Below are 16,605 nucleotides of genomic sequence, written 5' to 3' on the forward strand. Positions count from 1 at the left end.
GGGGAATAGCTGCAATCACAGCATTGTAAGATGGTGACAGATGCGCTTTTAACTCCCCCCCCCCCCCCACACACACACACACACATCTCGGTTCAGGGATGGTCGTTCCCTCTTCACATAGATGGCCTCTTTGACTCCCCGCTCAAACCAGCGTTCCTCCCTATCAAGGATGTGCACATCCTCATCCTTGAAAGAGTGGCCACTGGTCTGTAGATGGTGTAGACTGTGGAGTCCTGGTCTGTAGATGGTGTAGACTGTGGAGTCCTGGTCTGACATGGTAGCTCTCCTGTGTTGTGTCATCCTCTTGGCCAGCGTCTGTTTAGTTTCCCCAATGTACAAGTCACTGCAATCCTCCTGGCAATTCACAGCATACACTATATATTGCTCTTACCAGAAATTTGAATTAGTTCATCTGGACGCGACATTTATTGACAGAAACGCTTCATCATCATCTAAGTGACCTCTTCAGTCTCAGCTGACTGCAGGTATCCCACCCTTATAAACAATACAGTGACATAACGACCGAAAACAACGATCACATGCAGACAGAGCAATATAGTGTATAGCCGATCACATTAACGCTGGGGGGGGGGGGATCTTACAATGTTGTGATTGCAGCTATTCCCCAATCCTCTGTGAACAGTACACATGGCCATTGTAACTCTAGTTAAAGGTTACGGTAATTTGCACATGAAAGGTATTGTAACGTGCATGGATAAGAAGACACGCTGGCCGCTGGCTCGCGGGTGTGACCCTTTAGTTGAGCGGTTAGCGATGTCTCCTGCGGTGCGGGCGATACGGGTTCGCTTCCCGGCCGCGGCAGTTCCTGTGGTTGTCCCCTGAATTCGCTACAGTATTGTTGGTTTCAGTCGTTTTTCAGATGTATTGTTTATAAGGGTGGGGACACCTGCAGTCAGGTGAGACTGGAGAGGTCACTTAGATGACGTCGAAACGTTTCTCCAAATAAACGTGTCCAGATGAACTGATTCAACTATCTTTGATTTACTTACCTGGATTATTGAGCATGTTTAGTTTTAGGACTTGGGTTTAGAGTTAAGGTAATCTCTTTTAACAGAGTCTATAAATAAATATTATTCTCTATTAACAGATTAATCTGTTACCAGACTTCTATAATCTCCTATTAACAGATTATAATCTGCAGGCATGGGACAAGATTTTGGTATCGGAAGCGTTCTGGTTTCCGTTTCCGTTTTAGTCTAAGTAGTATTGACCAATCACATTTGAGTAGGCAGCGACATCTACAGGAACTCGCTTTGGTTGCATTTGTAACAGTCAAAAGAGGCGGAACGCATTGGCCGAAATGTCATCTGGATTTAAAACACTTACCAACAGTATCGTTGTGTGTGGAGAAACGTTCGACTCGTGTCGAATACTTGTTAAACTGGTCGTAGACGTCGTCTCTCAACTCCCAACTCCATTCTCGCGTCTCAAGTTGCTGATACGACTGTAAACAACCATGCGCACACGGGAAAGGAGGTCTTCACAGGAAACGGAAGCGAGCAGCCAGCGGCTACAATGGAAGCCCCGAAATATTGGCTGTTGTCCCCAAAGATGAATCGTCATCAGAGGATTTAGCCTCTGGGTTCCAAGACTGGGGTTGAGGTTAGAATTAAGATTAGGTTGAGGTTAGGGTAAAGGTTAAATTTAGGCGTTTAGTTGTGATGGTTAAGGTTAGGGTTCAGGGCAAGGGGATGAATGTAGTCAGTGAGGGGTCCAAGTTAAAAAAGAAAAGAAAAAAAGAACAGTCCCCTCAAAATAAATTGATATTTGATGTGTATTATTTGTATAACAAGGCAAATTTGTAATTTGTGATATTAGGCTATACAAATAAAATTGAATTGAAAAAATAAAAAAAATCAAAATCAAACAACTAGCGCAATAGTAATTCATTACTAGTCTAAACATAAATCCCAGTGGATTGTTGGGTTGTCCCCCTACTGGAAGATTCATGTTTGATCCACTAAAGCATGTTGAAGCATGCTTGAACAAACAATTTGTAAAACTGTGAACACACCACCATAGCTAGCTTGTGCTGTGGCCTGACCATGTGCCGAACCAAAGCGGCTCATTTGAGGTTGACTGAAATGAATCAAAACTCAACCTGTGAAATTTGCTTTGCCATGACTTCATGCCCAAGATTGAAATATTGACAAATCATGTACGGACGTAAATATATATCCTCGCATATCTCCTTCCCAAAAGCGTCTAGCCCAACATTCTTCTGGTCGGAGCAGAAATGTCCATAGTACTGCCATGTGTTGGAAGAAAGTTCACCTTAACTCAGACTGTTTGGATCTAGCTGGCTTTGGGTAGAGCCCCTGACCATCAAACTAGAATCCCAAGTCTTACAGGGATATGTTTTGGCATGACACGACCCATGGCTCAAATTGTTGGGAAATCAATCCTGGGTATGGCACACTATGTTTTTAAGAAACGTCTATGTGTGAAAGGGTCACTGCATTTGCATGTTCTCTGTGTTGTGTTTGACACACTATTTTAAAACACAACCAATAAATATGCATATCTGCATAACTGCAAGCAGCCAAGCATTTCTCCATATTCTGCTGCACTGCAAGCTGCAGTATGGAGCAGCTGATGCAACGTCGCCAAGAAGCAACTGCATGTTCTGTAAATACTGGTAGTATATGAAAAATAGTACCAAACTGGAATAATCTAGTCCACCTGCCATTTTTTTTCATGGTAATAAAACATTAGGCAGTGACAACACAGGGGATAGGGTCTGATGTAACTAAGGTGCAGAGATATGGAAAGTTTCTTAGAAAAACCTAGACTTGATTTGGCAACTCAGAAGGGGATTTATCAACAAATGCAGAACCTGAAACCAGGAAGAGACCATGACTTTGGTGTGAAAGAGGCTCAAGATAAGCTTACATGGTATTGCAATGACACATTCTGTTGCATAAACAAATAGGGGAGGCTCTAGAAAAGTAGATATTGTGGAAGACAGTCTGAAGGCAAATAGGAGTTTAATCAATTTTGTCCTACCTAAAATCCCAGTGGCCATGTGGGCTCTGAGCCTGTCGTGGACTCTCTGGGTTCTGTTCAAAGACAAAAGTTCCATGATCAACATTTTTGAGAGAACTAAGACTTCAGATAACACTGATTATCTAAATAATGTGGGTCACAAATAGCATCCTTTTCTGTCTTTAGTATGCAATGTTTTAAGGAGCTTTTCACCGGAGAACAGCCACGTTTCCGGTTTCTTCTGAACCTGTTCATGTGGACAATAAAACCTCTCGTGTAATCTTCATTTTGTTTGGATCGTGGAGGTTACCAATCCAACCTTTACTGCTGATGATAAGCGGTTTGCATCCAAACAGGTCAAGGTGAGACTTCATTGTAGAGTCTCTGCAGTGGATGTTAGGTAGTTGCAGAGTCGCAGTTCTGTTTACGCTGCTGGCAACAGCAACAACAGTTTGCTCTTCACTTTAAAACACCACGTTGGTAACATTTCAAGTGGATATGGACATGCCACGACCTCTGGCTAACTTTTAAATACATGTATGTGTTTATATCCTACCCAATGTTTTATTTGTGAGAGTGAATACAAATCCCCTTTTTAACTCGACATTTGCTTTACATGTTCTGGTTATCACGTTATGGTGGAGTCGCTACTAGTTGGAAAAATTATGATGCGATTTATAAAATAAATGTGTTTTTCTGCTCTGGCATCTGTGCAGACCTGGTCACGGGTTTATTCAGTTAAAACCTACAGTATTGACATGGACGTTGACTCTACTGCATTTATAGACTTGAATTAAAACAACATACATTCAAAATGTCCTAGTGTTCAAATACCAGATTAGTTACAAACTCCCAGGTAAGTCAAGCAACATAGAGTAGCCCACTGTTAGAAAAACATTTAAATTCCGTTTTTATTTTCTTGTTTTTTTCCCCCGCTGATAAACGACCATTGGTTCCCAGTAAAAATCATTCGTCTTACATTGCTCCGCCTTACCTGATGCTTCAAGTGGATTTCCTTGCTTGTCAGTCGCCTCTGTCCTCCATATTTATAATTCTTTGACGTATTGTTAGCAAATGGGAGCAGAGGGGCTGATCCCACGCGCGAGGAGGTCACTCTGCCCACAGTTGCCACTTGTTGCCATAAAGTTCGGGGCTGTATGAATCAACACGAACGCATTCTCAAGAAATAGGTTCCTCGTGATCCAGAACCAGGTCTCAATGCTGAACCAGGACTTGTCCCTCATCTGACATAGACTTGAGAACGTAAAATCTGTTTCCTATCTGTTCATCTGACGAGGAGAAGCATGGTCGAGAACTCCAGAACAGCAACTACAGCAGCTCTGGTGAGTTTGTACTGTCCGAGCGATCTTTATTATGACACCTTCATGTAGTCCCGAGGAAGGACTTGACGTTTAGTCCACTTTCTGAATAAGGCCCGGCTTTACCGAGTAGCCCAGTCCACTGGAAACAACTCTATTTGAATGGCTTCATGTAAAACCAAACCAGTGTTTTGCGAGCTCTTGATGATAGTTTCTGAGGGGTCGTTTGACAACAGCTGATGCAAAACAAAATTCTATTTACAGTTTAATGTAAAACAAAAACAAAACAAAAACAAAAACGATGGACTCATCAGACGTTAACTAGCCCGCGACAATGCGAATATCGGCATAATTCGCCAATGAGCTGTTTAAACCCTACAAACTGTGTTTCGATGCAACGTGCTTGGAAATGATTAATTTGATCTTTACTTGTCCCCCACTACAGCAAACAAAAATGTCCTCTGCGAGCGACCCTCTCCTCCGTGCGCCCTCCGCCTCGACCCAGAGCCCCTTCCCCGGCTCCCAGTCCCACCAGAGCAGCGGCGGGGGTATGAAGCTGGAAGCGGTCATGGAAAACCTCCAACGACAACAGGCTGCGCGTCTGGCGCTCGAAGAAAAGCTGCGGCAGGCAGAGAAGGAGAAAGACATCCGTTCCATGGTGGAGTCCCAGATACACCAACAAGCCCTGGCTTTGCGGCACTATCAGGCAGCGGTGCGGGGCGCATTCACGGCGGGGGTTGCCAACTCGTCATCTCGAGTGAGCTCCACGGGGCGGCAACTGGAGTTCACTCACATGAACATCTGTACGTATTCGGAGAGAGCCAACGGTTTAGACATTGACGATGACGGGGACACTGCTACCACAATCAGCATGGACGACAAGGAGCGGGACGAGGAGGGAGATGACATAGAAGAGCAGAGGGTCGTGGACGATGAGGAGGCTGAAAACGAAGACACGGGGAGCGCGCTGAGCACTCACCTGCCCCGCCATCCAATGCATCACGGAACGGAACACTCTCCAAAGAGCACCACGGTGCATCTGATGTCCAGAGTGCCGCAGACATTCACGGTGCCCCGGCAGCCGGAGTCGCCTGGAGGAGTGGGACCTCAGCCGCAACCGCAAAACCACGAATGGACGTACGAGGAGCAATTCAAACAGGTAAATCCCACCGTGGAATGGTAGTGTCGCGCCTGACCCAGTAACACACTTAACTCACCTTGACTCATCATGTTCAGTTTGGCCTTATAATGCAGATTAACCTCGAATGGAGGCTCTGGTTTTAGGGGCGATTCTTTAAGTTTGAAATTTGCCAAAAAAAGAACGTTTTCTCTTCGTTAGATTTTATATTTCATCTATCACAGCGAGTAACGGCGATACTCGAGCAAGGAACTTTGAACACTTTTGTAGAACTAATGAAAATGTCGACTTTATTATAATAAGTCATAGGCTCATCACGTGAGAAAAGTGAGGGCTGACTGTTCTTGTCAAGAACGTGGATATTTTCTTCTGAAGCCATTTTTATTGGGGGAACTATGACAGCCCTTTCATATTTCTAGTGTCTCCTTCGCCAAGGGAAATGCAGTTGACAGCTTGTCCACCGTGAAGGCTGCTGGGAGGTCAGAAGAACAAACAGCCCCTTTCATAGCCCATGCATTTATTTACAGCACAATATCAGGATATTCATAAGCATTACCTGCAGTAGTTTTGTTCAGTAGTGCAATATCCTACGGTGGCAATGTTCGGCAAATTGTTCAGAGGATTTCCTACAGCTTTAATTAAGCTACAGCGTTTAAAATTTTGATTTCAAAAACCTCAGTTAGTTGGTGCCTTAACTTTCTTCTTAGTCCGGTTTGTTCCCCGTTTTTCAGGGGTCGACCCGGTGGATTTGATAGTTTCAGCCGGTGCCTGAACTATGCATGACCAAATTCAGTTCAACAGAGACTCCCCATTTCAGAAGTAAATCTCATGAAGGGCTTGCTGGCCAGTTGCATCCCAACAACATTAGTGTAATACAAACCGGAACTGATATTTCTTACGTCTGCTTTGTGTTTGTGTTGCACTGTACCATGAAGCGGACTGAGTAGTGAGCGTACAGCAGAACGGAGTGTAAATTGACAAGTTTTATTTGATTTCATTGCAGTATTCCAGTACAGTTACTGACAAAGCCCGGGACTGTTTTGATTGACATCTACATTTGTAATTCCATAGCTCCACAGAGTATCTACTACTACTTCTACTAGTAGTACTAGTACTGCTAGTAGAATATCCAGATCCATATTGGTTGAGTGAGCATGGACGTGATGTGTCATTCTTTATTTATGATAGAGGTTCCTCAGTACGATGTGCCCATCAGGGACTACTTTAGCACAACTCATTAAAGCATGCATGTGTAAAGAAATGTTATTTAAATTTGAATTAAAACAGGGCCGCACATGATCCTCCATATTCACACAACCTGCATGGTCACAAGACCTTGTAAACAAAACGTAAAGTATGAACTGCAACTTCCATCTCACATTTAACCTAGTCTCTCTTTGTATTTTATAAGATGTTACCTGCGTGGGCTCTGCCATGATCTTATAGACATGGTTTATGTGTGTATGACAGTGTTGCACGTTATATATATATATATATATATATATATATATATATATATATATATATATATATATATATATATATATATATATATATCTCACAGTGTTGCAGGTTATAGATATCACAGTGTTGCAGTGTTGCAGGTTATAGATATCAGTGTTGCAGCTTATAGATATCACAGTGTTGAAGGTTAAAGATATCACAATGTTGCAGGTTATAGATATCAGTGTTGCAGGTTGTAGATATCACAGTGTTGCAGGTTATAGATATCACAGTGTTGCACGTTATAGATATCAGTGTTGCAGGTTGTAGATATCACAGTGTTGCAAGTCAGTACTATGATCATGTGAAATTCACTGTAACAGCTGTATGATTATTGTCTTTTTGCAAAGCAGAAGTATTAACTGAAAAGTTTCACATGTTGATGAAGACGTTTTCTGTAGTTTTATATGTTTTCCGGTAACTTGACCTATATATACACTTTGCACAGGAAGTGTAGTTTTGGTGGGGGGTCAGTCAGTGCGGTGGTCATGGGACAATAAAAGGATGCTTATGGCTGCTGGCAGACACGGCGGAGCCGGCACACTAAGCATGCTCAAAGTTGCAAAACAAAACCACATTGGAAGGCAGTAAATGCATCTTTGAAAATAAGAACAAGATGTGGGCTAAATATAAAACCTCCTTAATAACGGTGAGAAGTTTTCATCTGATCTGAGCTGAAAGAATCAGACCAGGTTTACATTCATATATAAAGTAATTATGTCATTGTAATTATGTATGAGGTGAGGCTAGTTTGTCATTACAACGTTTTAGCAAAAAGAAAAAAAACAAAGCTCGTTTTTGTGATTCTGTTTTTCTTTTTCTTTTTTAAACCACTGTAACTTTGTGTCCTTTGATTTGGATTTCCTTTTACATTTCATGTGAGTTGTAGCTATACATGATATGATATGAGCTACAAGTCTGACTCAGCTGAATGTCTTTACAGACCTCGTAAAATACCACTTCTATAATAATGATAAAACATCACTTGTATAATAATGATAAAATACCACTTTTATAATAATGATAAAATACAACTTCTATAATAATGATAAAATATCACTTTTATAATATTGATAAAATACAACTTTTATAATATAGATAGAATATCCCTTTTAAAATATTGATAAAATACAACTTTTATAATATTGATAAAATATCATTTCTATAATATTGACAAAATATCACTTTTATAATAATGATAAAATAAAAGTGGTATTTTTTCGGTATTACGAAAGTTTTATTTTATCAATATCTAAAAGCGATATTTTATCAATATTATAAAAGTTGGATTTTATCAATATTATAAAAGTAATATTTTATCAATATTATAAAAGTTGTATTTTAGCATTATTGTTTGTTAATATTATAAAAATTATATTTTCAATGATAAAATATCATTTTTATAATATTGATAAAATCCAACTTTTAAAATATTGATAAAATACAACTTTTACAATATTGATAAAATATCGCGTTTATAATATTTGATAAAATACAATTTCATAATATTAAAAAAATACCACTTTCATAATAATGATTAAATATCGCTTTTAGAATATTGATAAAATACAACTTTTGTAATAATAAAATATCACTTTTATAAAATTTATAAAATATCATTTTTATAATATTGACAAAATATCACTTTTACAATAACGACAAAATACAACTTTTATAATATTGATAAAATATTACTTTTATAATATTGATAAAATCCAACTTTTATAATATTGATAAAATACAAGTTTTACAATATTAATAAAATATTGCTTTTATAATATTGATAAAATACAACTTTCATAATACTGAAAAAATACCACATTAATAATAATGATAAAATATCACTTTTATAATATTGAATAAATATCACTTTTATATTAATTAAATATCACTTTTATAATATTGATAAGATATCACTTTTAAAGTATTGATAAAAGATCACTTTTATAATTCTGATAATATACAACTTTTATAATTTTGATAAAATATCACTTTTATAATATTGATAAAATCCAACTTTTATAATATTGACAAAATACAAGTTTTACAATATTAATAAAATATTGCTTTTATAATATTGATAAAATACAACTTTCATAATACTGAAAAAATACTACTTTTATAATAATGATAAAATATCACTTTTATAATATTGATTAAATATCAATTTTATAATAATTAAATATCACTTTTATAATATTGATAAGATATCACTTTTAAAGTATTGATAAAATAAAACTAATAATAATGATATTGATAAGATATCACTTTTAAAGTATTGATAAAAGCTCACTTTTATAATTCTGATAATATACAACTTTTATAATATTGATAAATTATCACTTCTATAATATTGATAAAATACAAATTTTATAATATTGATAAAAAATTCATTTTATAATCATGATAAAATACAACTTTTATAATGTTGATAAAATAACACATTTATAATATTGATACTACTACTACTTTCGGCTGCTCCCGTTAGGGGTCGCCACAGCGGATCATCCCTTTCCATTTCTTCCTGTCTTCTGCGTCTTCCTCTGTCACACCAGCCACCTGCATGTCTTCCCTCACTACATCCATAAACCTCCTCTTTGGCCTTCCTCTTCTCCTCTTCCCTGGCAGCTCCATATTCAGCATCCTTCTCCCAATATACTCAGCATCTCTCCTCCAAACATGTCCAAGCCATCTCAATCTTGCCTCTCTTGCTTTGTCTCCAAACCGTCCAACCTGAGCGGTCCCTCTAATATAATCGTTCCTAATCCTGTCCTTCTTCGTTACTCCCAGTGAAAATCTTAGCATCTTCAACTCTGCCACCTCCAGCTCCGCCTCCTGTCTTTTCGTCAGTGCCACTGTCTCCAAACCATATAACATAGCTGGTCTCACAACCATCTTGTAAACTTTCCCTTTAACTCTTGCTGATACCCTTCTGTCGCAAATCACTCCTGACACTCTTCTCCACCCACTCCAACCTGCCTGCACTCTCTTTTTCACCTCTCTTCTGCACTCCCCGTTACTTTGGACAGTTGACCCCAAGTATTTAAACTCAAATGCCTTTGTCACCTCCACTCCTTGCATCCTGACCATTCCACTGTCCTCTCTCTCATTCACGCATAGGTATTCCGTCTTGCTCCTACTGACTTTCATTCCTCTTCTCTCCAGTGCATACCTCCACCTCTCCAGGCTCTCCTCAACCTGCACCCTACTCTCGCTACAGATCACAATGTCATCCGCGAACATCATCGTCCATGGAGACTCCTGCCTGATCTTGTCCGTCAACCTGTCCATCACCATTGCAAACAAGAAAGGGCTAAGAGCCGATCCTTGATGTAATCCCACCTCCACCTTGAACCCATCTGTCATTCCAACCGCACACCTCACCATTGTCACACTTCCCTCATACGTATCCTGCACCACTCCTACATACTTCTCTGCAACTCCTGACTTCCTCATACAATACCACACCTCCTCTCTCGGCACTCTGTCATAAGCTTTCTCTAAATCTACAAAGACACAATGCAACTCTTTCTGGCCTTCTCTATACTTCTCAATCAACATTCTCAAAGCAAACATCGCATCTGTGGTGCTCTTTCGTGGCATGAAACCATACTGCTGCTCGCTGATCGTCACCTCTCCTCTTAACCTAGCTTCTATTACTCTTTCCCAAATCTTCATGCTGTGGCTGATCAACTTTATACCTCTGTAGTTGTTACAGTTCTGCACATCGCCCTTGTTCTTGAAAATCGGTATCAGTATGCTTCTTCTCCACTCCTCAGGCATCCTCTCACTTTCCAGGATTGTGTTAAACAATCTAGTTAAAAACTCCACTGCCATCTCTCCTAAACATCTCCATGCCTCCACAGGTATGTCATCAGGACCAACTGCCTTTCCACTCTTCATCCTCTTCATAGCTGCCCTCACTTCCTCCTTGCTAATCCGCTGAACTTCCTGATTCACTATCCCTACATCATCCAACCTTCTCTCTCTCTCATTTTCTTCAATCATCAGCCCCTCAAAGTATTCCTTCCACCTTCTTAGCACACTCTCCTCGCTTGTCAGCACATTTCCATCTCTATCCTTGATCGCCCTAACTTGCTGCACATCCTTTGCAGCTTGGTCCCTCTGTCTAGCCAATCGGTACAAGTCCTTTTCTCCTTCCTTAGTGTCTAATCTGTCATACAACTCACCATACGCCTTTTCCTTTGCCTTTGCCACCTCTCTCTTTGCTTTACGCTGCATCTCCTTGTACTCCTGTCTACTTTCTTCATCTCTCTTACTATCCCACTTCTTCTTTGCCAACCTTTTCCTCTGTATAATTTGCTGTACTTCCTCATTCCACCACCAAGTCTCCTTGTCTTCCTTCCTCTGTCCTGATGACATACCAAGTACCTTCCTAGCTGTCTCCCTTACTATTTCTGCTGTGGTTGTCCAGCCATCTGGCAACTCTTCACTACCACCCAGTGCCTGTCTTAACTCCTGCCTGAACTCCACACAACAGTCTTCCTTCTTCAACTTCCACCATTTGATCTTCGGCTGTGTCTTCACTCGCTTCCTCTTCTTGGTCTCTAAAGTCATCCTACAGACCACCATCCGATGCTGCCTAGCTACGTTCTCCCCTGTCACCACCTTGCAGTCTCCAATCCCTTTTAGATGGCGCCTTCTACATAAGATATAGTCCACCTGTGTGCACTTTCCTCCACTCTTGTACGTCACCCTGTGTTCCTCCCTCTTCTTGAAATATGTATTCACCACAGCCATTTCCATCCTTTTCGCAAAATCCACCACCATCTGTCCTTCCACATTTCTCTTCTTGACTCCATACCTTCCCATCACCTCCTCATCACCTCTGTTCCCTTCACCAACATGTCCATTGAAGTCGGCTCCAATCACCACTCTCTCCTCCTTGGGTACCCTCTCCACCATGTCGTCCAACTCATTCCAGAATTCTTCTTTTTCATCCATCTCACACCCAACTTGCGGGGCATATGCGCTGATAACATTCAGCAATAAACCTTCAATTTCCAGCTTCATACTCATCACTCTGTCTGACACTCTCTTCACCTCCAGCACGCTCTTGACATACTCTTCCTTCAGAATTACCCCTACCCCTTTACTCCTCCCATTCACACCATGGTAGAAGAGTTTGAAGCCACCTCAGATACTCCTGGCCTTACTCCCCTTCCACCTGGTCTCTTGCACACACAGTATGCCTACCTTTCCTCTTTCCATCATGTCAGCCAGCTCTCTCCCTTTACCAGTCATAGTGCCAACATTCAAAGTTCCAACTCTCACCTCCACATGCCTACCCTTCCTCCTCTCTAGCTGCCTCTGGACATGCTTCCCCCCTCTCCTTCTCCTTCGCCCAACAGTAGCATAGTTTCCACCGACACCCTGCTGGTTATCAGTACCGGTGGCGGTCGTTGTTAACCCGGGCCTCGACCGATCCGGTATGTAAGTCTTATTTATGATCCGCATATTTGATTTGGCAAAGATTTTACGCCGGATGCCCTTCCTGACGCAACCCTCCCCATTTGTCCGGGCTTGGGACCGGCACTAAGGATGCACTGGCTTGTGCATCCTCAGCGGCTGGGTTATTTATAATATTGATAAAATTATAATATTGATAAAATACAACTTTTACAATATTGATAAAATATCCTTTTTATAATAATAATAAAATATAACTTTTATAATATGGATAAGATATCACTTTTAAAATATTGATAAAGTACAAATTTTATAATATTGATAAAATATCGCATTTATAATATTTGATAAAATACAATTTCATAATATTAAAAAAATACCACTTTCATAATAATGATTAAATATCGCTTTTAGAATACTGATAAAATACAACTTTTATCGTATTGATAAAATATCACTTCTAAAATATTGACAAAATACAACTTTTATAATAATAAAATATCACTTTTATAAAATTGATAAAATATCATTTTTATAATATTGAAAAAATATCACTTTTACAATAACGAGAAAATACTACTTTTATAATTTTGATAAAATATCACTTTTTATAATAATAATAAAATATCTACTACTACTACTACTACTTTCGGCTGCTCCCGTTAGGGGTCGCCACAGCGGATCATCCGTTTCCATTTCTTCCTGTCTTCTGCGTCTTCCTCTGTCACACCAGCCACGTGCATGTCTTCCCTCACCACATCCATAACCCTCCTCTTTGTCCTTCCTCTTCTCCTCTTCCCTGGCAGCTCCATATTCAGCATCCTTCTCCCAATATACTCAGCATCTCTCCTCCACACATGTCCAAGCCATCTCAATCTTGCCTGCTTTGTCTCCAAACCGTCCAACCTGAGCGGTCCCTCTAATATAATCGTTCCTAATCCTGTCCTTCTTCGTTACTCCCAGTGAAAATCTTAGCATCTTCAACTCTGCCACCTCCAGCTCCGCCTCCTGTCTTTTCGTCAGTGCCACTTTCTCCAAACCATATAACATAGCTGGTCTCACAACCATCTTGTAAACTTTCCCTTTAACTCTTGCTGATACCCTTCTGTCACAAATCACTCCTGACACACTTCTCCACCCACTCCAACCTGCCTGCACTCTCTTTTTCACCTCTCTACTGCACTCCCTGTTACTTTGGACAGTTGACCCCAAGTATTTAAACTCAAATGCCTTTGTCACCTCCACTCCTTGCATCCTGACCATTCCACTGTCCTCTCTCTCATTCACGCATAGGTATTCCGTCTTGCTCCTACTGACTTTCATTCCTCTTCTCTCCAGTGCATACCTCCACCTCTCCAGGCTCTCCTCAACCTGCACCCTACTCTCGCTACAGATCACAATGTCATCCGCGAACATCATCGTCCATGGAGACTCCTGCCTGATCTTGTCCGTCAACCTGTCCATCACCATTGCAAACAAGGGCTCAGAGCCAATCCTTGATGTAATCCGACCTCCACCTTGAACTCATCTGTCATTCCAACCGCACACTTCACCATTGTCACACTTCCCTCATACCTACACCACTCCTACATACTTCTTTGCAACTCCTGACTTCCTCATACAATACCACACCTCCTCTATCGGCACTCTGTCATAAGCTCTCTCTAAATCTACAAAGACACAATGCAACTCTTTCTGGCCTTCTCTATACTTCTCAATCAACATTCTCAAAGCAAACATCGCATCTGTGGTGCTCTTTCGTGGCATGAAACCATACTGCTGCTCGCTGATCGTCACCTCTCCTCTTAACCTAGCTTCTATTACTCTTTCCCAAATCTTCATGCTGTGGCTGATCAACTTTATACCTCTGTAGTTGTTACAGTTCTGCACATCGCCCTGGTTCTTGAAAATCGGTACCAGTATGCTTCTTCTCCACTCCTCAGGCATCCTCTCACTTTCCAGGATTGTGTTAAACAATCTAGTTAAAAACTCCACTGCCATCTCTCCTAAACATCTCCATGCCTCCACAGGTATGTCATCAGGACCAACTGCCTTTCCACTCTTCATCCTCTTCATAGCTGCCCTCACTTCCTCCTTGCTAATCCGCTGAACTTCCTGATTCACTATCCCTACATCATCCAACCTTCTCTCTCTCTCATTTTCTTCATTCATCAGCCCCTCAAAGTATTCCTTCCACCTTCTTAGCACACTCTCCTCGCTTGTCAGCACATTTCCATCTCTATCCTTGATCGCCCTAACTTGCAGCACATCCTTTGCTGCTTGGTCCCTCTGTCTAGCCAATCGGTACAAGTCCTTTTCTCCTTCCTTAGTGTCTAATCTGTCATACAACTCACCATACGCCTTTTCCTTTGCCTTTGCCACCTCTCTCTTTGCTTTACGCTGCATCTCCTTGTACTCCTGTCTACTTTCTTCATCTCTCTTACTATCCCACTTCTTCTTTGCCAACCTTTTCCTCTGTATAATTTGCTGTACTTCCTCATTCCACCACCAAGTCTCCTTGTCTTCCTTCCTCTGTCCTGATGACACACCAAGTACCTTCCTAGCTGTCTCCCTTACTATTTCTGCTGTGGTTGTCCAGCCATCTGGCAACTCTTCACTACCACCCAGTGCCTGTCTTAACTCCTGCCTGAACTCCACACAACAGTCTTCCTTCTTCAACTTCCACCATTTGATCTTCGGCTGTGTCTTCACTCGCTTCCTCTTCTTGGTCTCCAAAGTCATCCTACAGACCACCATCCGATGCTGCCTAGCTACGTTCTCCCCTGTCACCACCTTGCAGTCTCCAATCCCTTTTAGATGGCGCCTTCTACATAAGATATAGTCCACCTGTGTGCACTTTCCTCCACTCTTGTATGTCACCCTGTGATCCTCCCTCTTCTTGAAATATGTATTCACCACAGCCATTTCCATCCTTTTCGCAAAATCGACCACCATCTGTCCTTCCACATTTCTCTTCTTGACTCCATACCTTCCCATCACCTCCTCATCACCTCTGTTCCCTTCACCAACATGTCCATTGAAGTCCGCTCCAATCACCACTCTCTCCTCCTTGGGTACCCTCTCCACCATGTCGTCCAACTCACTCCAGAATTCTTCTTTTTCATCCATCTCACACCCAACTTGCGGGGCATATGCGCTGATAACATTCAGCAATAAACCTTCAATTTCCAGCTTCATACTCATCACTCTGTCTGACACTCTCTTCACCTCCAGCACGCTCTTGACATACTCTTCCTTCAGAATTACCCCTACCCCATTACTCCTCCCATTCACACCATGGTAGAAGAGTTTGAACCCACCTCCGATACTCCTGGCCTTACTCCCCTTCCACCTGGTCTCTTGCACACACAGTATGCCTACCTTTCCTCTTTCCATCATGTCAGCCAGCTCTCTCCCTTTACCAGTCATAGTGCCAACATTCAAAGTTCCAACTCTCACCTCCACATGCCTACCCTTCCTCCTCTCTAGCTGCCTCTGGACATGCTTTCCCCCTCTCCTTCTCCTTCACCCAACAGTAGCATAGTTTCCACCGACACCCTGCTGGTTAACAGTACCGGTGGTGGTCGTTGGTAACCCGGGCCTCGACCGATCCGGTATGTAAGTCTTATTTATGATCCGCATATTTGATTTGGCAAAGATTTTACGCCGGATGCCCTTCCTGACACAACCCTCCCCATTTGTCCGGGCTTGGGACCGGCACTAAGGATGCACTGGCTTGTGCATCCTCAGTGGCTGGGTTAATAATAATAAAATATAGCTTTTATAATATTGATAAAATATCACTTTTAAAATATTGATAAAGTACAACTTTTATAATATTGATAAAATATCGCTTTTAAAATATTGATAAAGTACAACTTTTATAATATTGATAAAATATCACTTTTATAATGATAAAATACAACTTTTATAATATTGATAAAATATCGCTTTTATAATGATAAATTATCACTTCTATAATATTGATGAAATTCAAATTTTATAATATTGATAAAAAATTCATTTTATAATAATGATAAAATACAACTTTTATAAATGTTGATAAAATATCAATTTTAAAATATTGATAAAATATCGCTTTTATAATATTGATAAAATATCACTTCTACAATATTGATAAAATACAGCGTTTATAATATTGAAAAAATACCACTTTTTTAATAATGATTAAATATCACTTTTATAATA

General features: G+C 40.6%; 1 protein-coding gene across 1 annotated transcript in view; it reads left to right on the forward strand.

Moving 5' to 3' along the window:
- The first annotated feature begins 4,153 nt into the window (after window positions 1-4,153).
- arid3c (AT rich interactive domain 3C (BRIGHT-like)) overlaps window positions 4,154-16,605 on the forward strand; it is a 102,465-nt gene continuing 90,013 nt past the window's right edge. The window contains exons 1-2 of the mRNA XM_056279027.1: window positions 4,154-4,349; window positions 4,771-5,484. Coding sequence (XP_056135002.1) covers window positions 4,311-4,349; window positions 4,771-5,484 — 753 coding nt within the window. The 5' untranslated portion in view covers window positions 4,154-4,310. The remainder of the gene's footprint in view (window positions 4,350-4,770; window positions 5,485-16,605) is intronic.

This window comes from Lampris incognitus, chromosome 1 (genome assembly GCF_029633865.1).
Source record: "Lampris incognitus isolate fLamInc1 chromosome 1, fLamInc1.hap2, whole genome shotgun sequence".
NCBI lineage: Eukaryota > Metazoa > Chordata > Actinopteri > Lampriformes > Lampridae > Lampris > Lampris incognitus.